Source organism: Atractosteus spatula, chromosome 9 (assembly GCF_055471065.1).
Source record: "Atractosteus spatula isolate fAtrSpa1 chromosome 9, fAtrSpa1.hap1, whole genome shotgun sequence".
NCBI lineage: Eukaryota > Metazoa > Chordata > Actinopteri > Semionotiformes > Lepisosteidae > Atractosteus > Atractosteus spatula.
Genome location: NC_142714.1, coordinates 51,133,078 through 51,155,469, shown reverse-complemented (window position 1 = coordinate 51,155,469; position 22,392 = coordinate 51,133,078). Strand labels below are relative to the sequence as shown.

Genomic DNA, 22,392 nt, shown 5'->3' with positions numbered 1-22,392 from the left:
TGCAAGCTCATGAATAATATAACCAAAAGGGGACTCCAGTGATACCAACCAATTGTCTCTGTTTTCGTAACTATTCATGAGCTGTTCTGCTCAGATGGTAATCAGACCTTCTAGTGCATGGCTGGAGTACCATCCTCTGCACAGTCCAAAACCAAAGGCCATTGCTGGGTTCTCCCAGCCTGGTCATCCAGCCAAAACCATCTTGCCTCAGGCTCAGCATTTACAGTAGGAACCTGAATGTTTTGTGCCCTTGCATATCCTGTCATTCGATTTTCTTTACTCACCAAGTTCTTTCCTTAAAATCAACTCAAGAGATGTGCTGGTGTGGGGTTGTCTTTAATCAATCTTATTTGGTTTTGTTCATTGTGCTGTGAGAGTGTATGTGCGCGCAAATGATCAGGTGTAAAGGTGCAATGTCACTCTTTTCTCAGAACAGGTTTATTTTTTAACGGTGGTTTCTGACCGAATAGTGGAGTGTCTAATCAGGCACACTTGGGCTTTGCAAGGGTTGCACCTTTAAGCTTTCACGGTCTGGGGCCTTGCTCACTGCATGCGTGTTGTGTGCACTTTGTTCCTGGGCTGCTGTGGAATGCTGTGCACTTGATGTTTGGACAGTAGTGTAGTCTGTGACTAATCAAGACTTCGGGAATGCTGATTGGCTGTGATCACACTCGGGGGCAGGTGAAAGTAAAAGAAATCACAAGGCTTAAATCGTTTGGTTGTCTGAGAACTGCAAAACCTTCTTGAGAGTGCTTTAAGTGACGGCCCTGTTACAAATAGAATAAATAACATTGTCTTGCATATTGATGTTGTAAAGGTCTTTATTGTTTTAAAAAAGATGAGGGCTGAGGTTAGTTTTTTATTGGATATTCATTGGCAAGGAGTAGCTATGGATCTTGGCCCAGGGCAAAAATACAGTAGAGACCTTGTGATTTTTCCTACTTTGGCCCGTTTCTCAGTACAAGCATTTATTGTTTCGCAATGTGGAATGCACTGAGCCTCTTCCTGCTGTCTCAGCCGGATTGCAGACCGGCTGGCGTGGGCTGGGTACGCGGTTGACGGCTCTATGTGTTCTCCGCAGGTGTGCGCTGTCGTGCCCCTGTCCTACAAGCACCTGCAGGAGCTGAACTGAGAGGCTGTTCCACCTGGACACTCGACAGGACTTCTGCTCACCCGGTGCCCATGTCGTCTTCCTGCTGATGAGATGTGCTGTGGCACTGTCTCTCTGTGCCACCAGGGGCTGTGCCCCAGGGATCGCATTTCCAATGTGCTCCTCTCAGCGATGCAACATTACTCACAAACACTGAGTCAGGAATTGAGTGAAAGGAGCCACGTTCACCACTTCACCACCACCAGAGAGATCCTAGCTGGTACCTGGATAGCAGTGTGGTTTCATTTGGATGTGCGCTGAAAACTTTACCACCACTGTTCATAATGACCTCTGTCCTTTGTTTGAATAGAGGGGCGGAAGGTGTTTTTCTGAAGATCTAATGCAATAAGAGCTGAGCTGATGGGCCCGGCCTCATTTTGTGCTGCAAAGGTTTTATAGGTTATTGTCCTCCATTCCCAGAATTCTCCTGGAGTGGAAATGCATGGCAGGAATCCCAGCAGATGTTAAGTTTTGCTTTAGCTGCAGGAGGATTTTTTTTACTAAATTTCGAAGGCGATGATTGTCACTGGCGCAAACCACACCATTAGCTGGGGAATAGGTGACTGGGGTCCCGGTTTCCTGCCGGGTTGCTCTGTTCTGGGTACGAAGCAGTACCTGAGGGAGCATGGTCCTCCCGCTCCTCCTGGGTGGAGGCCGGCGCAGCTGCTGTGGCACGGTGGAGAGGGCAGTCCTCAACGCCGGTTCCATTCCGCCTTCTGTGACCCAAAGCCAATGGCACAACACATTGCATGAGCTGTACGGGAGAGTGAGAAAGTGTCTGTGTGTGTCTGTGTGTGTCTGTGTGTGTGCATCGACCCAACGAACTCCATTTCAGCCTGTACTCGCCCTCCCCTCCCGGACTCGAACGGTACGTGCGGGGTTCTGCGGGGGTCCGAGACCGACGGGAGTGATGCAGAGGGTGAGAGGGGGTTCGGGGCCCATTGCCTGTGCGTGTGCGAATTGCCTTACTCTTTTCTTGTGTGGGGCCGTCGGGGTCTCCTCTGGGTCTAGGGCCGTGACCTGAATCCCCCCCGACTCTTTTCTTGCTGCTCAGAGAGCCAGTGCCGTTTCATGCCGGGTCTCCTGTCTTGTCAGGATGGCAGACTGGCTCTCCGTGTTTCTCATACTTGTGTATGAGCCCGATGCCCAGACTGCAGGGGAGAGATCTGAGCCCCCGAGAAAGGAATAGGGCAGGTGAGGAGACGGTGTGAATGGGGAACAGGATGTCGAGTGAGTGAGTGAGTGAGAGGACGAGTCCATGGCTTTTGAACCTGTGTCCTGCGTGGTGTGATGAACGGGGAGACTTCATCCTTCGGCTGTGTTCTCATTTTGCCTTGTGAAGCCTGTGGTTCTGGAGGTCGTCTCTGTCCAGTGGGGCTCCGGGTCGCTCGGTACCAGCAGACACTGGGGTGCGCCCTGTCGGTGGCGGAGTTTCCCCAGGGGCCACCCCAAAGGCTCGTGAGAGGGCCACTATGAAGACATGTGCCTCTCCGCGGGCAGCACTCAGGCTGTCCTTGGTCCTGTGGCCGGTGTCTCAGGCGCCATGAGCTGGGGTCTCGTCAGCTTTGTTCTGTGCTTTCATACATTCCATCTCTGTACAGAGCTTCCTGCATCACTTCACACCCTAGGGAATGATTGTCTTTACTTGTGCATAGTCTTCTTAATTATTCACGTATTTATTGACATGTGTAATGTTTAACTATTTTTTATTACCGTTGATGTTGTTTTATTTTTTTTAATCAATATGGATTGATCAGCCTGCACCCGGATTCATTTACCAGTTCACCAGTGTGAATGCTCTGACCCCACCCGCACTGCCCTTTAAACCCCGCCCTGCTCTGTTGTGATAGGCTGGCGCAAAGGATGCTTATGAATAATGTATTTAAGGCGGAGCGTGAGCTGCGAGACTCCGCTCCTCAGTGTAGAGATGAGCACGATACAGGAGAATTAGACACTGAAGAAAACACAGGCCAGGGAGTACTACTTGCTTTAAAGTAGTGCCATTTAAAAAGACCATCCCTAAAGCTGCAGTATTGGAGCTGTCGTAGCCAAAGGTGTCAGGAACATCTTTGTAATTGGAACAAATCACATCTTGGGGGAGGGGGGTGGTTGAAGGGGTTTCTTTCCGAGGATTAAAGTGATGCTCGGGCAGTGGTTCCAGGAGCAAAAAGGGATTTGATCTCGATGCTACGACTTGTCTTTGCACACGTGGAACTTCAGGTTCTGATCGAGTGGAAAACAGGGCAGTTTTTATTGACCGAGTCTGAAGGCTGTAAAGGAAGGGAAGGGGGGTCGTGCTTTCTTCTGTGGCCTGGCTGGACCTGGACACGCGTCCTGCGTCACCGACAAGCTGGTCACTCCAGAGCAGGGCGTGGAGAGGCGGGGCGCCTGCGGCCTGGTAACGAGTGCGTGCTGAGTATGATTTTTAAGAGCCTTTAACATGCCCTGGCATCGCCTTTGCCTGATGAAAAGAACCACGGGATTTACTTGTATTTTTAACGCAGCCTTTTTTTCCAGTGATGTTTTGTAAAAAAAAAACAAAAAGCAGATAAAATGGAACTCCGAAGTGCTCTGAATGTGAAGAGCATGTGTTTTTAATGGTGCGGGGGGTGGGGTGGGGTTTCGCGATGCTGTCCCTGGCGAGTCTCCTCGAGGTGCACGTTCTCGTTCTCGCCAGCGGGACCCGTTAGGAGACGCATGGGGGTGCAGGAGTCGCCTTCAGACGGCCTCTCGCTGCGAGTCTCTTCAGCGCATCCAACCTGGAAAGCCTTTCAGTAATAAAAAACAATACAGTGAAATGCTTGAGGCTCTCTTTTGTTTTGCATTCTGTTTATCTCCTGTTGATCTGGATCATTTTATCATCCTGTTCGGTTTTGCTTCTCTGGTCTGATCCGTGTTGGTTTGAATGGCGTTTGCCTTAATTTAGATACCCCTCCTAGATACACCTGGTCCTGTATCTCTCACAGCCGCCTTGCTCCTCCGCTGGCCTCCGGCCTTGTCCTGAGGAAGACTTGAACCAAGTCCAGCAAGCCAGAGCTGCCCAGGGTCGGGGGACGGTGTGTCTCAGTTTGTGCTGGGCGCAGGGTGAAAGAGGGCTTCTGAAACATCGGTAAAGGTCACGAGACCATGGCCAAGCGAAACTGTTGGAGAGAGGTGGTGTGTGAGAGGGTCAGAGTGTCTCGCCAGGTGAGTTCGTCACGCCTGACAGCAGGTCCAGTCTTCCTCGGGTGCCTCTGATGTAGTCGGCTCACCAGCTGTGGCTCTAATGCTCTTCATGTGCAGTGTTCAATTGTTGTGTTCCTGAGGTTCTTTAAGCTTGACCTTGGCTGTTTTTTGTTGTGCTCTGCTGGAATCTCCCACTTGTACTTTTACATGTGATTTTTTTTAATGCAGGAAGAATTGATGGAGATTCAAATATATTCTCCATATCACAATACAAATGAATAATAAGACAAAACAAATTGTGAATTGACTCAACATATTAACATAGGATTGTCACTCAAACGGTTCTGTTAACACTGAACGAAGCAATTTTATTGACAAGTAAGAAGAGACTACTTCAAAACGTTAAGTATTTCTGACTGGGATATTTTTTACTGACACTTCTTTTACTCCTCAAATCAGTAAACTGACAAGAAGAAATTAAAAATGAGTCAGGAAGAAATAAACTGAGCTCTGAGGGGCACAGGGCTGAGCCTCGTGGCTCAAGGCTCTTTGCTGTAGTGCAGGTCTGGGCTGGGGGGAGAACGAGCTCTGGAAACAGGCCCTGCTTCTGTAAATGTCAACCTGTCTGTGATAAAGGATCAGAGGATCTGCTGGGGTGGGGGGTGGTTCGAGGTGATCTGGATCACCTGCTGTGAGCTGGGATATACCCGGGTCGTCCTTCTGAACTGGTCACCTTTCGAGCTGACAGCCGGGAAGCTTGTAGCTGCGTGAGGGCCAGGCACTGTTTCACAAACCGGCTCACTGAAACGTGCGCTTGTGTGTGGATGTGTGTGTCTGAGAGAGAGAGAGGGGAGAGACTGGCTGCCAGTCCTCTCAAATTGCAAGGCTGCGCTGACTCCTGGTTAGAAGCTACACTGCCGGCCGTAGTTGCAGCAGAACCTGGGGCAGAGGGGCGGTCAACGAGAGGAAGGAGGAGTCACTCTTACCGTCCTCATTAAAAAGCAAAGCCAGGGAGGAAGTTGGCAGAGTTTCAGGAGCCAGTGCCTCTGGCAGCACGCGGCTGACACACTGGGACCCAGGGAGAGAGAGGCCAGAAAACACAGAGGGACTGCAGCGCACAAGCTTTCAGAGGGTGAATTATTCACTCGCCTTGTTTTGCGGTTGCTTAATTTTTTTAAAGTTATATTCCCCTCTGCACTGCTGTGCCAGTTATGGATCTCTCCTGAGCCATGCTGCTGCAACATAACTTGAGCTCTTCATTGATTTTTCTGGACCGCACTTCTCCCTTTCTCCCACAGTGTGTTAATACACTTTTCATGGCTCAAGGTGACTTTAGCCGCCTCTGGGAGACAGAAACGGGAGCAAATCGCTAACAGAAGCGCGACAGCAGTCGGTGCGGTAGCATCCAATGCAGGGGCATTGCTTTCAAGTGGCTGGTTTGTTTGAAAAGCGCCCCCTTTCTTGGAACGAGCTGGGGTGAACGTGGCAGGACGACGCGGACCCGACGCCCCTCTTGGGGGACCTGGAGGATCCATGGATTCTGATTCCCACAATTCCAGGGAAAGGGGTCAGGTCATGGGAACATCATCGCTGGAGTCTGTGCAGATATCCGAGAGGGAGATGGAAAGTTATCACAGCTTTATGGAGGCCGGCTTGGAGCTGGAGAGCACACTGCAGAGTGAGTACCTCTCTTACTAGCGGTCTGAAATCTGCCAGCCAGCTCCTGGCGGGGGATCTTGATGCCCCAGCCAGTTTCAGACTGCATTGCTGCAAACCTTGTGCACTCTGCAGCACAGCTCTAATGTCCTGTCCTCCGAGATCTTCTAGAGCCATCCCAGAAAAGCAGAGCTCACTTCAGCAATGTTTAGGATTAGAGAGATTGCTATTAGTTTCATCCACCTCGGGAGCCTTAATAAAGCTTTCACCCTTTTTTTTCCCATGAGATTTATCTCATCTGTGTGCCGAACAATAACAGAAGCTCTGCTGCATCAGTGAGGTGTCAGCTTGGCATGTTTTGAATGATCCCCATGCAGAGAGTCTTGGCACACTGGGACAGTGTGTCTCCAGCAGTGCCTCCTCAAAGTGGCCTCACTAATGTTACTAATGGAACAGAGGCAGCAGAAGACGGCTGGATTTAGTGAAAGGTAAACAGAGCTCTTAGCTTTGGTATGGATTGAGAGACTTGGTTACCTTTTATTTTGTTCTGTGGCTGTTGTCTGGCAAGTTTTCTTTACACACAGAGCAATAAGAGTTCATCTTCTGTGTCGGATTACTGTAAAAGTAGCACGAATGGAGAGAGATGCTGTGTCTTTCACAGTGAGTCATGAAAACGAGCTCGCTGAGTTTGATATGACTGTGCTCTCGTGGATCTCTGTGGTTTTATTTTGGTGCCTCCATCTTCACCTTGTAATGTTCGATTTTAAAGGGACATTGGCCCAAGGGCTGCAGCTCATTCTATTTTTGCAGCAGGAGAGAGTTCTCGGTGGTTTAATGATGGGTGTGTAATACAATCCAGTCATGCTGCTCCCGGCTGGGCCTGATTTTGCCTGTCAGGGATGGGGGAGGAAGAACAATGATATGTTCTTTTGAGATCTCATGTTACCTGTGAAGGTTTTGTGAAGTGCAGCCTTCACAACTGTATTTCCTGCACTTGAAAAACTCACTTTTTTAAGCTTAGCAACTGCCAGCTAACCTTACTGGAGTCCTACAGAGAAGTACAGTAAGTACTTCTTAGAGTGAATACAGTAAAAGTAACACACTTTAATGGTTAACTGTCCTTATTCTACCTTACGCTTCTGCCCTTTGCAAGAAACTTGAAATTGTTTCTCTTCTATGTAACTTCATATATACATAAAATAAAATTGTTTAAACACTGGACTTAGTTAAGCAGTATTTACTGTCACACCCTGATCTCTTGTTCCTGTGTTTGCAAAAGTTGTGTTCCCAGCCTTGGGAAAGAGATGTTGGCTGTGATTCATGTCCTAGCTGCATGATCACCGTTACTGAGAAGGTCTCCGTCTAGCTGCTTCATGTACACCTTCTCAGTAACAGTGATCATGCAGCTAGACGGAGACTGCCTTAGCTGAGCCCCTGTCCTCCTCGGATAGCGGTGTCTTCTGGTAGCTGTCAGAGGGCCGGTGAAGTTTGAAACTGCTACATGTGGAACCACAGCAGAGAAACAGCTGCAACAGAAGAGACAGCAAGAGACAGCTGAGAGAGAGGATGGCAGAGGAAACAGTATCTTAGAAAAGATGAGCATTGTCATGGCATCTGCTTACATTATATCACAGCCTTGCCTTTACCAATACACTAAGAAGTCCAAGATTTGCTACTTTCTCTTGTCCCTTTACAAATTTGGATAGGTGTTTGTAGCGCTAGCAAAGCACAAAGCAGAAGGACAACACCCTGAAAACAGGCACTTGAATGATCCACCAGCCGTGTAAACAGAAATTGCATTTATTTGTGCTTCATCTGGTTTTCAGTTCTTGTTTTCATTATTTGTGACACACAGTCACTATTCCACAAGCACATCCGCAGAAATATAAATAACCTTTTGTGACCATTCATACAGTTTAGTTCATGCCTGAAATGTTCATGAACGTAGAAAACAAGTTTTAAAAACTTGCAAGAACTATTCACGAATTAAAATGGAGTCATGAGCAGGCTTAAATCCATGTGAAGCAAAAATTGTTCTTGAATGAATTTCTGTCACGCACACGATCCTGTAATCACAGTCACAAAATGACCATTAACTTCACGTGCTGTATCTGTCTCATGTTAGTGAAATGAATTTTTTCACTAACAAATAATGAGGTTTTACTGCTTGATTCAAAGAAACAGGCTCTTATTAAAGCAAAATTAAGCAAAAGTGTTTGCCAAATGAACCAACTCATTTGATGATGAAAGTTTATCAAGATCTCAGAAATGTATGTCAAGCAGAGCAAATATCTAAAGCCTTTTATAAAATATAAAGTGATACCTGTGTACATTTGGTACAACACTAAACGCCTGACCTCCACAGAAGAAGTAAAAATCCATGAACATCATAAAATGAACATGTGCAGTATGTGCAAGGGGTCAGCAAGTCTACTGTAAAAGCACACTGAATAGTTTCAGGAACTGTAAAAAAGTCATGTTTAAACATGCAGAACTGACATTAATCAATAAAATGGTGGATAAAGTATGATTTAAAAATGCATAGAGATATCCATTAGTTACACGTGAATGCCAAATTATAATCTCTGAGGAAAGGCTGGAGTCTGTGAAACAACGTTTTGTGAGACACATTTACATAGGGTTTTTGAAAGCTGAGAAGGTTTAGCGGTCTTTTGATACATGGGTCCCATTGCCTGATCGAGTAATGTGAGCATCTCTCTTTTATCAAATGTAGTTGTGTTTGCATATACTGCACAGATTGCCATCTCTTTCTTTCGTCCGCTCTAAAAAGCTGCAAAAAAGTTATATCATGTCCTTGCTCACGGGTGAGAGCGTTCTGATGCAGTGAGGCCGCTCTGGTCAGTTGAGGACAGTGGAGGATATTTTAGTGTATTTTAGTCTACAGGAGGTAAGTAGGTAATTAGTGCAGTATATTCAAGCCACAGCAGCCAATGGGGCCTGAGACTCCCCTGGTTTCCATGGCGTCAAGCACACGGAGAGCTCCTGATTCCTGCTGGATTGCAGAGCCGATCCTGGCAATGCCAGCCCCATTTGGAGCCACTGGGGTAGACTACCTCACTCACAGTAAATTAGCAGTGTCTGCGGTGAAGACTCGAACCCACAACCCGTCGGTTACGTGTCCAATGCCTTACCACCTACACTGCATGGCCCCAGATTACCAGAATAGTGATCGTGCCGTTTGACAACGGACAGCGGTGTCTGGGCAGCAGAGGTCATGGAGGAAGTGTTTCTGTGCCGTGGAGCACTGCTGGGGATTAGCTTTAAAATAATGTGTTCTGTTCTGTAAAACACAGGCAAGCGGATGGAATAATAATGAAAGGTCACAAGAGCTGTATGATACCTTGCTTCATTATATACTTTCTCTTTTCCATTCTCCATGACTACTAATGCTTAAAACTCCGAAACTCCTGCAACACGTTGATGTAGGACAAAGAAATGTGCTTAACCTTATAAGACTAAGAGCATTAAAATTAACCTCCTTAGTGGCTCAGTCCTTGTTTTGCAACACGTCTATCCCTTTCCATTGAGCAGGACAAATTGAAACCCTCCTAAAACCCTGGACAATCTGGGGGATGGGGCATATGAGCACACTGGACCTCCAAAAAACCACCAGGGTACGGTACAGGAGGGGAGTTCAGCTTTTCCGTCCAATTTCTGTGCCCTGGGCACAGTTACCCACCATCTGTGTGCCTCCTGTGCCCCACTAAACCTCTGGACAGCTGCTCATCTGGACAGCAGGCACATGGGATGAGTCAACCTGCATAGAAAACTGACATCAGCCAATCAATCAGTCTTCTATTTGTTAATAGTCATCACAGTCAGTTAACATGGAGGACAGAAGCATCAGTGCTTCTCCTATCATTTTTGTATTTTATCTGCTAGTTGTACTATGTCATAGAATAAAAGAATATATCCTCAGCATCTGAACAAAGAGTGAATGTGATGCCCAGTCTGCTGTGTGGCTGGCTTTGGGTCTGTGTTTGTGAAAACAAGACAGGGGCGCACGCCGATGTCTCATGACAGAATGAAAACACAAAAATAAAGTTAGGTTTGTTCCAGTTTTTTAATGATAATCGCCTTTCAATCAAGCAGAAGGCTAGGTAGTTTTCGTTCGTGTTATGAATACATCTCTAGTTTTGCTCATACAGCTTTAAGGAAATGACAGTGGAGCATGATTCACTCTGAGATTCCAATCAAAACAGAAAAGCATGTTGCACGATTGTTGCCTTGTGGATGTAGTGAGAGAGAAGGAAAAAAGATCAATAAGAGCTTACCAAACAAAAAATCTGATTTACAGTATGCATTGCTAATTGCCTTATTGACTGGGCCCTGAAAAGTCACATGTTCAGCCATGTGTTTAACCCCTATTCTGCCAGGGGTCCATCCTGGGTAACCTGAATGGGTTTGAAAATGTAAGAGGTGTTATACAGGAGGCCCCAAAGTGAACTTTTCCCCCTCCAACATCTCTGTGAAGTGATACTCCTGCTGAATGTCTCTAAAGAGTGACTGCATTGGTCGGGTTAAGCCCACACATGAACTTGGTAATTAGGTAGAAACTCTGTACTGAGCCAGAATGTACTGTACAGATAGGTATGCTGTGCCCCTTTGAGAGTCAGTGCGATCTCAGTGGGGGGTGTAAGGTTCATTCATTAAACATTTACGTCCATGGCAGTTGAAAGACAGAGTTCATTAACTATATAATGACAGGCTGCCATACTCTATTACAGCAATGTAAAAGTAACTCCAGGCACACGTGGCTTTTTTTTCTGTCTGAGGTTCTATTTATTTTTAATGTGCATTATTTATTCATCAAAAACGACTGCATTCCTCATAACTGATCACTGTTCGTGGCAAACAAGCCATGAAGCAGCTGGGTTTCTATACATTTGCACCTTCATGGCATCCATGCCCATTAAAATCTGAAAGACCCCGTTTCTTCTGGAAGCATGCACTGACCTTGTAAATACGAGTGGGGATAATACTGTGTGGATTCTCAGGGATGGATTTTGAAAAGGAATTTAGCTTCTCCAGGATTATCCAAGAGGAGCTTTTGCCTACACTACACGGAACTCAGCCCAGCTCCTTAACTCCATCCATCCATTTTCTAAATGTTTCTTCCAATTCAGGCCTGCAGGGCAGGCAGAGCCTATCCCGGCAAACAGCAGGCACAAGGTGGGAGACACAGACACACACTGGATGGGACACCAGTCCATCACAGGGCAGGGAGACACAGACACACACTGGATGGGACACCAGTCCATCACAGGGCAGGGGGACACAGACACACACTGGATGGGACACCAGTCCATCAGAGTGTAGGCGGACACAGACACACACTCACACCAGGGCCAGTTAGCCTGCCAGCATGTCTTTGGAGTGTAGGAGGAAATTGGTACAGCCAGAGGAAATGCACACAAACTTGGAGAGAACATTCTCCACAAGACAGCAGCACAGGAATGGAACCCAAACACTGTTAACTGCTGCACCACAGTCCTGCCCACGTTCCTTAACTAAACTACGTAAACAGGGCTGACTGTGCCCTTCCAATGTGATTTTTACTGTGTTGCTTGTCTCTGGTAAGAAAGGAGAGCAGGATCAGCGAGTTGAGCATAAGCCAGAGCCTCCCACTTATAGCTGATCTGGCCAAAGTTCAGCCTTGGCTGGACAACGTGGATGTTGGAGCAGAGGACCGCAGACCTACCAGAACCTGGTGCAGATATCTCCAGAATCTGGTGCACACACTGTGCAGATATCTCCAGAATCTGGTGCACACACTGTGCAGATATCTCCAGAATCTGGTGCTCTGGTGCTCACACTGTGCAGATATATTTTACCCTGCTGTGGGAGTGTAACTGAGAGAGAAAGACTTGATTTCTGATGGTTTGTTCCTCCCTTTTTCCACACCACCCTGCAATCATGACACGCGTTAGTTTTACACTGCACTATTAGTAAACATGCTTTCAAGTGTTTAAAAACAGTTGAAACTTCCACTTGCGTTTTCCTGTTTGTTTCATTTGCTGGTTCATGAAAAATTGATCCCTGCCAGTGTGGATGTCATTGCCACACATCACCACTGGGTGGCATTGTCTCTGAGCTGAGAGCTGACAGAAAGCAATCATGATTTCAGTTGATTACAGAGATGTTCGGGCTGCGCAGGGGCAGCATACAGCTTTAGAGGGGCTTTTTTAAATTATCAGGCTTATCATGCATAAAACCATGAAGACCCCTGGGAATTTTTTACTTATCTTTGTAATATTAATATTCTACTCAACCATTGATCGCCATATTGATATTAATTAGATCTTCTCAAACCACACATGCTGCATATAAGACACATTTTGCATGCTCTTTGCATTGTAATTATGATAGAGTAAAATAGACGTTATCAGAACTCTCTCTCACCAGAGATCTTTTACCAAAAAGCAATTCATTTCTAACTTGTCCTCTTCTCTTTCTGTGCCGATAGAGACAACGATCCCAATGGCCTTGAAGGAAGTCAATGAGTACTTGGAGAAGCAGATTGCCTATCTGTCAGGTGAGACACTTTGTGTATCTCTTTGCATGGAGACTGTTTTAAGCAGCTGTGGGCCTAAGTGCTGTGCTTCAGAATGGTACTGGTTTGGCCAGAGTGACAACCTGTTAATGAGATAATGAGATATTATCTAACAAGATATTAAAACAGATATGAGATATTTTAACATAGGCAGATCTAGGACAACAGACACACTAAACATGACCCTAAGGGTAAAATACCAGAGCTCTTTATTTTACAGTGTGGGAAAGATCAGCAGCCATGACATGCAAACACCAAAACAAACCCAAAGCTCCACTTGAGCTGACTAACCTCTTCTTCCCTAATATCATACTAGGTAGCTAAACTGCTTACTGGCTTCAAAACAGTTCAGTGTCTCACCAAGACTTTTCTCTCTGAGACCCATCTTAAAACTTACAAAATCCCGAGGTCTCCTGTCAGTCCTTCTCCCTCTGTTGAATGGATCACACAGAGGTCCTGTCTTTTGTCCTCCAGGCAGCAGATAGCACTCCAACTAACTGGCTCAGAAAGCCCCAACTTCCTGGTTTTTAAACAGTCACCTGGCCAGTTGTTGTCCTACACCTCCTCAGGTGACGGGGGACAGAGGCAGCTAATTCCCCAGGGATTTCTGTGTAAAGTGATCCAGACAGGACTGCCATTTTGTCTGATCCAGATGTGCCCTTACACTCAAGAAAAGGTCAGTCGCTACATGCCTTTGAAGTTCTTCACTGCTCTTTAAGGAAAGCACGTTTAACACTGGCTCGGAGTCAATGCATGCGCATACAGTATGCTGACACTTGTCAAAGTGTTTAAAACAAAGGAACAAATGATGGCACTGTCTAGAGCAGAAGCTGTCAAAGACAAGTTTAAGAAGTGAGCACTAGGGCATATGAATTGATAGCTATTCTGGTGGCTTGCTTAATTAATGCACAAGTTTTACATACTCATGAAAATGCAGATGAGAATCTATAGAATCTCCCCAATGTACTGCATAAGAGTGCTCTGTCAGCACACTGATCAATGCCTTGTGTTTTCAAGCAAGACTGAAAACACAGTAACACAGAAGAAGTAATTAATCAGGGGGTTCTGCACTGAGGCAGGGCTTTGTTTCTCACATGTTGCAGCCCCCAGAAGAGCAGTGCAGGGCACGTCTGCACTGGACCCCAAGCCCTGAGAACACCAGCATGTCACAGCTGCTGTTCGGCTGGTCCCGTTCTCACTCAGCTGCCACAGCTTGACCACGATGGGCTCTGATATCCTCTGTCTGCAGCACCCTTCTGGAACACCCGGGGAAGGCTTCTGCCGAAACAGTCACACTGACACGGTTACGTCAGTGGGCTGGCATTTCAGACTGTGCTGAGTCCTTGACGGTGACACGCTTTTCCTTGCCAGGGGGCCGGGGAGAAGAGTCCAGCATGATCATCACACTCCCAGAATGCTCCTCTTTCAGTGAGATTCCAGAGGAGGCCCTAGCCAAGGTTCTGATGTACCTCACTCTGATCCCACGGTACGGACCCCTCCTTCTCCGACTTTGTAGCATCCCTGCAGACCGCACTGCAGAGTCCTGATGGAACCCTACCAGGTTCTTTGAGGGAGCTAACGAGGTTCGATTAACCCCCCCCCACACACACACACACATGCACACACACCTGGGCTCATTGCCCTGGCAGTATTCTCAGGTGTATTGCACTGAGTGGCCTGTGTGCTTAAGGCAGCTCAGTGCCAGTAAAGTGCAGGCATTCATGGGGAGAAACACTCAAAGAGATGCAGTACAATGCGTTCTCAGCTACCCTGAGGAGGTGCCAGTCTGTTCAGCTGGCTAGAGTTCACTATTATTCTGCCTGTCACAAGGAAAATATGTGCATTGAAGTGCTCAGACAGTTGTAAGGACCAGCAGTCAGAATTAGACCTCTACTGTTTCATGCACAATATCCCTGCGTATTAAAAGTGAAGGTTACACGATGTCCAATGGATTTAGCAATGAATAGAAACTTACAACTTTTACCTACCTGCAATAGAAAAATCAGGAATTAGATATTTATCTGATAATTAAACATGGATTATTAATAATTTATTTTATAGAAACACCTTTGCCTTTTGCAATTATCTCTTGAAGGACAGTCAGAAGAATCTTGTGACTGTGACGGTCACGGGAGCCGGTTCTGACTCCCATGGAGTGCGCAGTTACAGACCCGGAAGGGTCTGGAGGAGGACATCAGGGGACGGGTTGACAGACAGGGGGGAGGCGGCCAAGCCCAGACGGGCCCAGGAAGGGTAATCAGGGCGCTGTCCGTTGTCCAAAGGCTGGGAGATCCATCCAGGAGGAAGACAGTTAAAATCCCCGGGAAGGGGAACACAGAACTGAAACCTTAACGGGACCAGGCGCTCCGAGCCTTGGACTCAGATGGTCAGGATGCCTGGGGATAAGGCCGTGCCCTCGGGCTTCTCCTGAGCCCGGTGGATAGGCGGGCCATTCAGACGTCCGTCTTCCAATGCTGAGCCAGGAGCTGCGGAGACGCTAGGCTTTTAACCAAAATACAAGCAAGACACACGGGGAGATAATAGAACCTAATCATAACAGAAAAGGGTAGGAGCGCCCTCTAGAGGAGGGATGTGGAACATAACAGGGACAGTGGAACTCTGCACAGTTCATATACCGCAGCTCGTCCAGTTAACCCTATTATCCTCTGTGCCCCATTGAAAGAAAAGCATTGAAACAGTTACACCTTTTTGCCCTTAAATTTTAGAATGAGAAAAACGCATTTTATATACAGTATATATATATATAGGAACAAGTAATAGGTTTATTCCATGCTGAAAAAAAGAAGAAAGAGAACACAACGTTTCGGCCTATTGTTCCTTTGCAGCCTACGCATGCTGACGCAGCTACCTACCTGAACTACTACCGTATATATATATAAACGTAGAACATTTATGTGTGAATATTCCTGTCGTTTTAAAATTTTTATTTGAGTCTCTTCAAATAAATCTCTCTTTATTTCATTTCACGTTGTCTCCAGAAAGCGCCAGCCTGGAGTGAAATTTATCATTATTCTGGACCGCAGACTGGACACCTGGATGTCTATTAAGACAGCTCTGGCGAGGATTGCGGTGAGTCAATGAAACTCTTGTGTGTCCGTGTCCTGGAGCACTGCCCGCGGAAGACACGGGTAAATATACTTGTTTAAGAGAGCGAAATCAGCGCGCCAGTCAGAGGTCTAACTAGTGCTACACGTTACTGCTACCTAATCCGAAGGTTATGGAAGGATACTGGAGTTTATAATGATAATGTAGCATCTCCAGATATGACACTCGGGGTGTTACAGATTTATTTTGATTGTTTGAACAGTCACAAGAGATCATAATAATAAAATGTCAAGGAACTTGGTTTGTGAATCGCGTGACGTAGTGCAGACTCAACGTATGGACCCGGGCGGAGCGGTGGCTCTGTGGCTCAGGATCTGCGCCTGTGGCTGGAAAGTTTCCGGTTCAAGTCCCGTCCCGCGGCCGGCAGAGGAATCCTACTCCGTTGGGCCCCTGAGCAAGACCCTGAACCCCAACTGCTCCAGGGGCGCCGTATAAATGGCTGACCCTGCGCTCTAACCCCAAGCTTCTCTCCCTGTCTGTGTGTCTCATGGAGAGCAAGCTGGCGTATGCGAAAAGACGAATTCCTAATGCAATAAATTGTATATGGCTAATAAAGTGATTTTTAAAACCAGTCAGCCGCTGGCACTGGGGAGTAATTTCGCCGACTCTGTGTCCTGGAGTCATGGCGTCAGAGTCCAGCTGGCCTAAGGTCAGGCCAGCGGCTGGTGGACAGAGCGGGAGCTGGCCGAGGTCCTGGCCGGATGACTCCTTTTCAAAAGCGCTGCGGCTGTTCCCCAGACCCGATCGACTCCGAATTATTGTTGGCAATCAGATAACTGTAGCGAATAACAGGGAACCAATCACCCCATAAAAAAATGCGAACCTTCAACTTTGAAACCCCTCATTACACCTACTTCGCTAACATCATTGGTGAATTTAACATATTTAGATAAATTATGGATTTAAGATTTTTCAAATTAATACATTTCAGACTAACCCACTTGACACTATTCTACAACTCACTTTCAGGATAATCTTATTCAATTAAGTCGTCTTGTGTATATTTTTAATTTCTATCCTCTAATGCCTGAATACAGTAAGAATATTTTACCGGTGAAGTATATGAGACGTGGTTGAAGTATTTATCTAAAACTACTATCTAAAATTCCATGAAGAAGAGCATGCTTTAGAGTTTTTTTTTCTACAGAGAGACATCTGCAGAAGTATTTATTTTGCCTTTGAAACTGCAGCTTGTGGGAAAAGGAGGCCAATGCAAACGGCACAACTGCACAAGCGTGTCCTGTACCGAGGTGCCGGAGTGTTTTGGGGGGGGGGGGGCAGTGATGTTAGTGCGGCCACTTCAATAAATAAATAAATCGAATCGAGCGCGAGCCTGCTGACGCGTCTGCAGTGCTGCCACCCTCCTCGTGGCAGCTGCATCGCCGACTTTGCGGCTGCCCGCTTCCCCGGCTCCCAGTCCCGGAGCGCAGTCACACCGCGGCACCGGCGGCACCGGCGGGCGGGCGGGCGCGGCGAGGCTGGGAGAGCAGGGGGGAGGACATCATTGCCAAGTCTCCCTCCTAAAAAGCCCGAAACCACCTTCTGCGATGGCGGAGGCTAACCCGCACCGAGGCATGCCGAGGATGCGGCGAACCGCGGTAAGGTGCTCGTTTCTCAGACTATCCTGGAGCGGAGCACTTGCGCTCAAGTTCTTGTGCGGGGGAAATGCTGCAGAGCCCGGGGGTCGCCACGGCAGGCTCGTCGTGTTCTCTGTGCGGCGGGGCAAAGAGAATATAGCTTAGTCATACCAACCGTAGCTTCAGGCTGCAAAGCACGTTATAAACCTTGGCTTTCTCTTTCTTTCGTTAGCGGGATAGGCCTAAAACAGAGCACCTTGTTCGGTGCCATCAATATATACTGGCGCATAACCGCAGGACACATCAATGTCAGCGTGTAAGCCTGTATTATCTGGGTTCAACACCTCCTTTTCTCGCTAAGACGGTTGTCCTGAATGCACCATGATTGACACATGTCACAATGAAACCTGATCAATAAAGCGCCCGCAAGTCCTGGGTTTAACTCTTTACTTCCTGACAATCGATCGTGTCTTCTAAAGACGGTTATTGGTGAAAAAATGGGAGTATTAACACGTATTGCGTATATATCCAAAATATTTCAATAAAGTAGGGCAGCGGAGGAGAGATATATAGAAAGAAATCACTTAGAAACAAAATGAGTAACTGACAAGGCAATTATTTTCAAGAGAAAACATGACCTGTGCTTAAAGGTACTGTATGTAATAATCGTTTTTTTAACCGACAGTATAAAGTTTTTATAGTTTTTTAGGAAGGAGTATCTCGAAAATATTTGTCACCTACATTAAAACGCATACATCTCTTCTGAATTTTAACTATTTTGCTTGCGTTTTCGCGCAGGGGGATATGGACTCCGAATCCTTTCCTCCTGTCACACGACGCCTCGTATCCGCACAGCACTGAAGTGTTTGCGACCAAAATATTTTTTCCGCCGTTTAAAGATTAAACCTAACCAAACACATGAGGGAGATCAGATATGTTTATAGTTTTTGAGACGCCGGCTTCTCCGATGTCCTACAAAGGGCTCTGGGCAACAGTCTGATTTACTGCCCCTCCTACAGGCACCTGCACAGCTGTGAGCATCTCTGCCCCGCTGTGTGAAGAGTCCATGAATTGCGGGGCTGATGTATTGAGCAAGTGTGAAAAAGATTGACAGGCTTTGTCACCGGGGAGATGCCAATCACGTTGTTAACTCCACCAAGCTGACAGAACTCCCTAATAACGACAGTCAAGACTGAAATGGGACACTTCACTTGAACAGCCACGGACAGAGAGCTGTCTCAGCCCTCTGGTTCAAAGCTATGCAGTCGTTTTCCCCTGCTCTGCATACTGACTTTTATAATTGCAGTGTCTAGAATCTATAATGTACTCGTACCCCTTAGCTCAGAGCAGGGTTCCTTAGTAAAGCTGGTAGAGTGAGATTTTCATAAGATACGAGAAAGGTGTTGGGTTCAGTGTCGTTGCAGCGTTTCAAAAGATCCTGGCTGTTTCAGCCCCATGTCCCCAATCCGCAGTATACTGTACAAAAGGGTGAACTGCAGTTCTCACCACTGATAGAATGGCAAATGACCCAGAATTCCCTAGGTTAATGCAGCTGAGAAGAGGCACAAAAGCAAAAGGGAAAAAAAATCTTCACGGCCCAATTTTATGAGCCAGTAGCTGTGAATGTGAAATGTGCGCATTTTATCTTAAATTTGAAAATGCTAAACAAAGAATATATTTCGTGACTGCTTGTTCAACTGACATCGGGGACAATTTCCCCACAGATTGTAATGAGTACAGATGGAATTTCATTTATCAAAAAGCGATAGGAACTATTATCTGTGTCTTCTTTGTCCTTGTATATTCAAATGTCTGTTAATGAATTCAACATTTGTGGAATCTGGAGGTGCACAGCTAGCCAAATGTAATCTGTCCCAGGTTAAGGTTGCAGGGGACCAGGCAGAGTCTGTTTTTTCTCTCTATATCATGCAAGAATGTAAGGAGCAGCTCCTGCATTCAGAGGCAGAGGGACTTTGTTCATGCTCTATAGCTGCAGAAGCGAACAGGGCAGAGCTGCCTCTGCAGTTTCAGCCAAAGCACACCGTGCTTAATCTGCATGTGCCTGAAAGAGACTGCAGTGGCGTATCTTCAGTTCACACCAAATGTGCTGAATACAAGCCTGCTGCAGGGCAGTGTAGCATCTCTCCACATGCAGAGCATTAGTCCGATTTGTGATCAGGGTTGAATCCTGCCCTTCCTAAATACTAAGAGGGCGTGCCAGTGGGTGTAGCCTATGTGTGGGCGTGGCTACTACGTGGGCGTATTGGTGGGTGTGGTTGTGGAGTGGGTGTAACTGGTGAGTAGGTGTGGATGGTAAGTGGCTGTGACAGTGTGTGGCTGGTGAGTGGGTGCAACAGTGGGTGCAAAAGCGGGTGTAGCTGGTGAGTGAGTGAGACCAATTGATGGGCGTGGTTGTGGTGTGGGCGTGTTCGGGGGTGTGGCTGCGGGGTGGGCGGGTCCATGGTTGTGGCTGGTGCGTAGGTGTAGATGCGGAGTGGGCGTGGCAGTGGAATGGGCGTGTCCGTGGGTGTGGCTGGTGTGTAATGCAATCTGTGGCCTCCCTGCTCCCCTCAGGCCTCCTTCCCAGGGAACCTCCACCTGGTGCTGGTGCTGCGGCCAACCAGCTTCTTCCAGCGCACCGTCACCGACATCGGCTTCCGCTTCAGCCAGGAGGACTTCATGCATAAAATGCCAGTAAGACCAGACTTTCCTGGAATCCAGAACCTTAATTTAGTGGGATATACCCCTCCCAGCCAGTGAAGTGTGATTATCCTCTGGAGTAGTCTCCTGTGTCTTGCCCCCTCTATGTTCCTGTTGCTCTGTTTGTGTCTCTTTCTCAGGTGGTGATGCTGAGCTCTGTCACAGACCTGCTGCACTACATTGATGAGAACCAGCTGACCCAGGACTTAGGAGGCACACTGGAGTACTGCCACAGCGACTGGATCCTCCTGCGCTCGGTACCTCTCGCGCAGCTCTTCTCCTGTAGGGGGCAGCACTGACACACAGCTCTTCAACTGATGCTGCTTTCCTCTTGAAATGAATACTTTTCATTATGCCCTACGGTTCCTCACACCTTTTCTATTTTACACGCTCGAATATAATATCACACTTATTGTCAGAGATGCACAGGCCTGTTCCTGCCTGCAGATGGCTTCTTTAATAAACTGGCCTACTCAGCCCCCATGGTTATTTATATTATATAAGTTTCCTCCTCTATTGGTGCTTACAGTCTCACCCCCATGTCCCTGCATGTTGCAGTTGCTAGGAGACCATGGAATCACGAAGTTTCAGTATATTGTGTTATGTTACATTTTAGGAGCCTTAAATGTCAGGTTTTTATCATAGAAAAGCCCTCTGCCAAGCTTAAATCTGTACCCCTGCCTTTTGTGCTGGGAGGATATATAAAAAATCCCCTTCAGTCCCTCCAAGCCCTGATTGATGGCCTGAAGAAGTCGGCGAAGATGTCAGCCGAGGGGACCTGTGACCTCCTGTCTCTGTGGTTCCCCCTGCAGGGCATCGAGAGTTTTGCGGTGACCGTGAAGGAGATCGCCCAGATGCTGCAGGCCTTTGGAACAGAGCTGGCCGAGACAGAGCTGCCCAAAGAGGTGACCGCCACAGAGTACCTCCTGATGTCTCACACGGCTAAGTACAGGCAGCTGAAGGTATGACCACAGCACACCACTTTGGAATTAAATGCCAAGAATCAGAATAGAGAACGTAATTTATAGCATAAACCTTTAGGTGCACAGCATTGCAATTGGGACAGAGCCAGGATTTGAAATTTTAAAATATTTCAGGAGTCTAATAAGAATAAAGAGGGAGTCATACAGCGAGACCATGGATTTTCTACATCTTTCGACATAGCCTCCCTGTGGGCACTTATTGTTTGTGTAGAAGCAGGATGCCGGTAGGAGAGTGGGGTTTATGCTCCCATAGAAAAGTCATGGTGGTAAAACCGGTGTACTGGTGGAGTACACAGACCTGTGTTAAAGCAGGACACAAACTATGGGAAGACGTGATAAAGCAAATATGTTAAAGCAGAGTGAAAACAGTGCCTAAGATGATGCTTTCATGGTTCTGCGCTGTTCAGTGATTCAGCTCATCACTGCGCTGTGCCTGAGCCCGGCCCTGAGGTCCATCTCTCTTCACAACCCCCTCTCTGCAGGAGGACATCAGGACAGTGATGAGGAAAGGGCGCCAGCTGTTGTCCAGCCTGGAGGCGTCTGGGACAGTGGAGGCCGCGTCCGAGCAGAAGAGAGATGCAAGTCAGGACTGGGAGACAGTACAGAGGTACCAGCGAATTCTCAGGGATACCCAGCCCGAGAGAGAGACTGCTGATCCCACTGCTCTGAATGAAACATTTCGCTGATAGTGTTTGCCTTGCTTCTGGGCTGTCTCTGAGCTTGTTTACAGTCAGGGTTACCAAGTGCATTCCTGGAGATGAGGGAGTCTCCTCTCTGCTGCTACTCCGCAGGCTCCTGGCCCAGCTGCACGACATGGAGACAGCGTTCGACGGCTTTTTCGAGAAGCATCACCTGAAACTGCAGCAGTACCTGCAGCTGTGCAGGTTCGAGAGGAGCTTCTGTGAGGTACGGCGGAGTATCGCTCCACCCCTCTCTCGTGAAGCACCAGCGCCGTGTTACTGTCAGGCTACAAACTTCCTGGGACGTCTGCTGTGCTGTATTGGGACATTTTATCAGCACAACTTCACTTGGTAGAGTTAATCAAGAAATGGAAAAGCTGTAGGTTTCTCAGGTTTAGGGTGGTATAGTATTGCAGCAGAAATGTCATTTCGGCACTATATTGAGGCAGTGTTTCTTTAGATGACTGTGATTAAAAGTTCACAGTGCAAAGTGATTCACCCAGGGATTGTTGTCTTTCACTGTCAATATTCACACTGCCTTTGGGCTGAGCTGAGAGGGGTTTGTCCTTCGTCTCTCCTGCCTGTGTCCCGTGTGCAGATGGAGCTGTCTCTGCAGCAGCTGTCGGCCCAGGAGAGAGAGCACCCAGGCGTGGGGGACAGTATGGCCCAGACTGAGCAGTTTGTCAGAGACCTGGACACACTGGATGCCGCAGCTCAGGTCAGTGTCCCAGTCCGCAGTCCTTCGAAACCCTTCAGCTGCTGCACAAGCCTTTACCGCTCG

The 22,392-nt window shown here is 47.4% G+C and overlaps 2 protein-coding genes across 5 annotated transcripts in view; both read left to right on the top strand.

The window, feature by feature from the left end:
- The window catches only part of atp11c (ATPase phospholipid transporting 11C (ATP11C blood group)), a 46,225-nt gene extending 42,277 nt beyond the window's left edge, over positions 1 to 3,948 (top strand). For all 4 annotated transcript variants that reach the window (XR_016091571.1, XR_016091570.1, XM_088925237.1 and 1 more), the window contains one exon: positions 1,082 to 3,948. Coding sequence is in view for 1 of the 4 variants with exons in the window: in XM_088925237.1 (XP_088781363.1) it covers positions 1,082 to 1,132 (51 nt within the window). In the remaining 3 variants the exon portion in view is untranslated. The remainder of the gene's footprint in view (positions 1 to 1,081) is intronic.
- A 1,900-nt stretch (positions 3,949 to 5,848) lies between these two features.
- The window catches only part of mcf2a (MCF.2 cell line derived transforming sequence a), a 32,931-nt gene continuing 16,387 nt past the window's right edge, over positions 5,849 to 22,392 (top strand). The window contains exons 1-10 of the mRNA XM_088925129.1: positions 5,849 to 5,993; positions 12,459 to 12,527; positions 13,917 to 14,031; positions 15,545 to 15,635; positions 19,823 to 19,942; positions 20,089 to 20,205; positions 20,761 to 20,910; positions 21,414 to 21,538; positions 21,723 to 21,837; positions 22,210 to 22,329. Coding sequence (XP_088781255.1) covers positions 5,849 to 5,993; positions 12,459 to 12,527; positions 13,917 to 14,031; positions 15,545 to 15,635; positions 19,823 to 19,942; positions 20,089 to 20,205; positions 20,761 to 20,910; positions 21,414 to 21,538; positions 21,723 to 21,837; positions 22,210 to 22,329 — 1,167 coding nt within the window. The remainder of the gene's footprint in view (positions 5,994 to 12,458; positions 12,528 to 13,916; positions 14,032 to 15,544; positions 15,636 to 19,822; positions 19,943 to 20,088; positions 20,206 to 20,760; positions 20,911 to 21,413; positions 21,539 to 21,722; positions 21,838 to 22,209; positions 22,330 to 22,392) is intronic.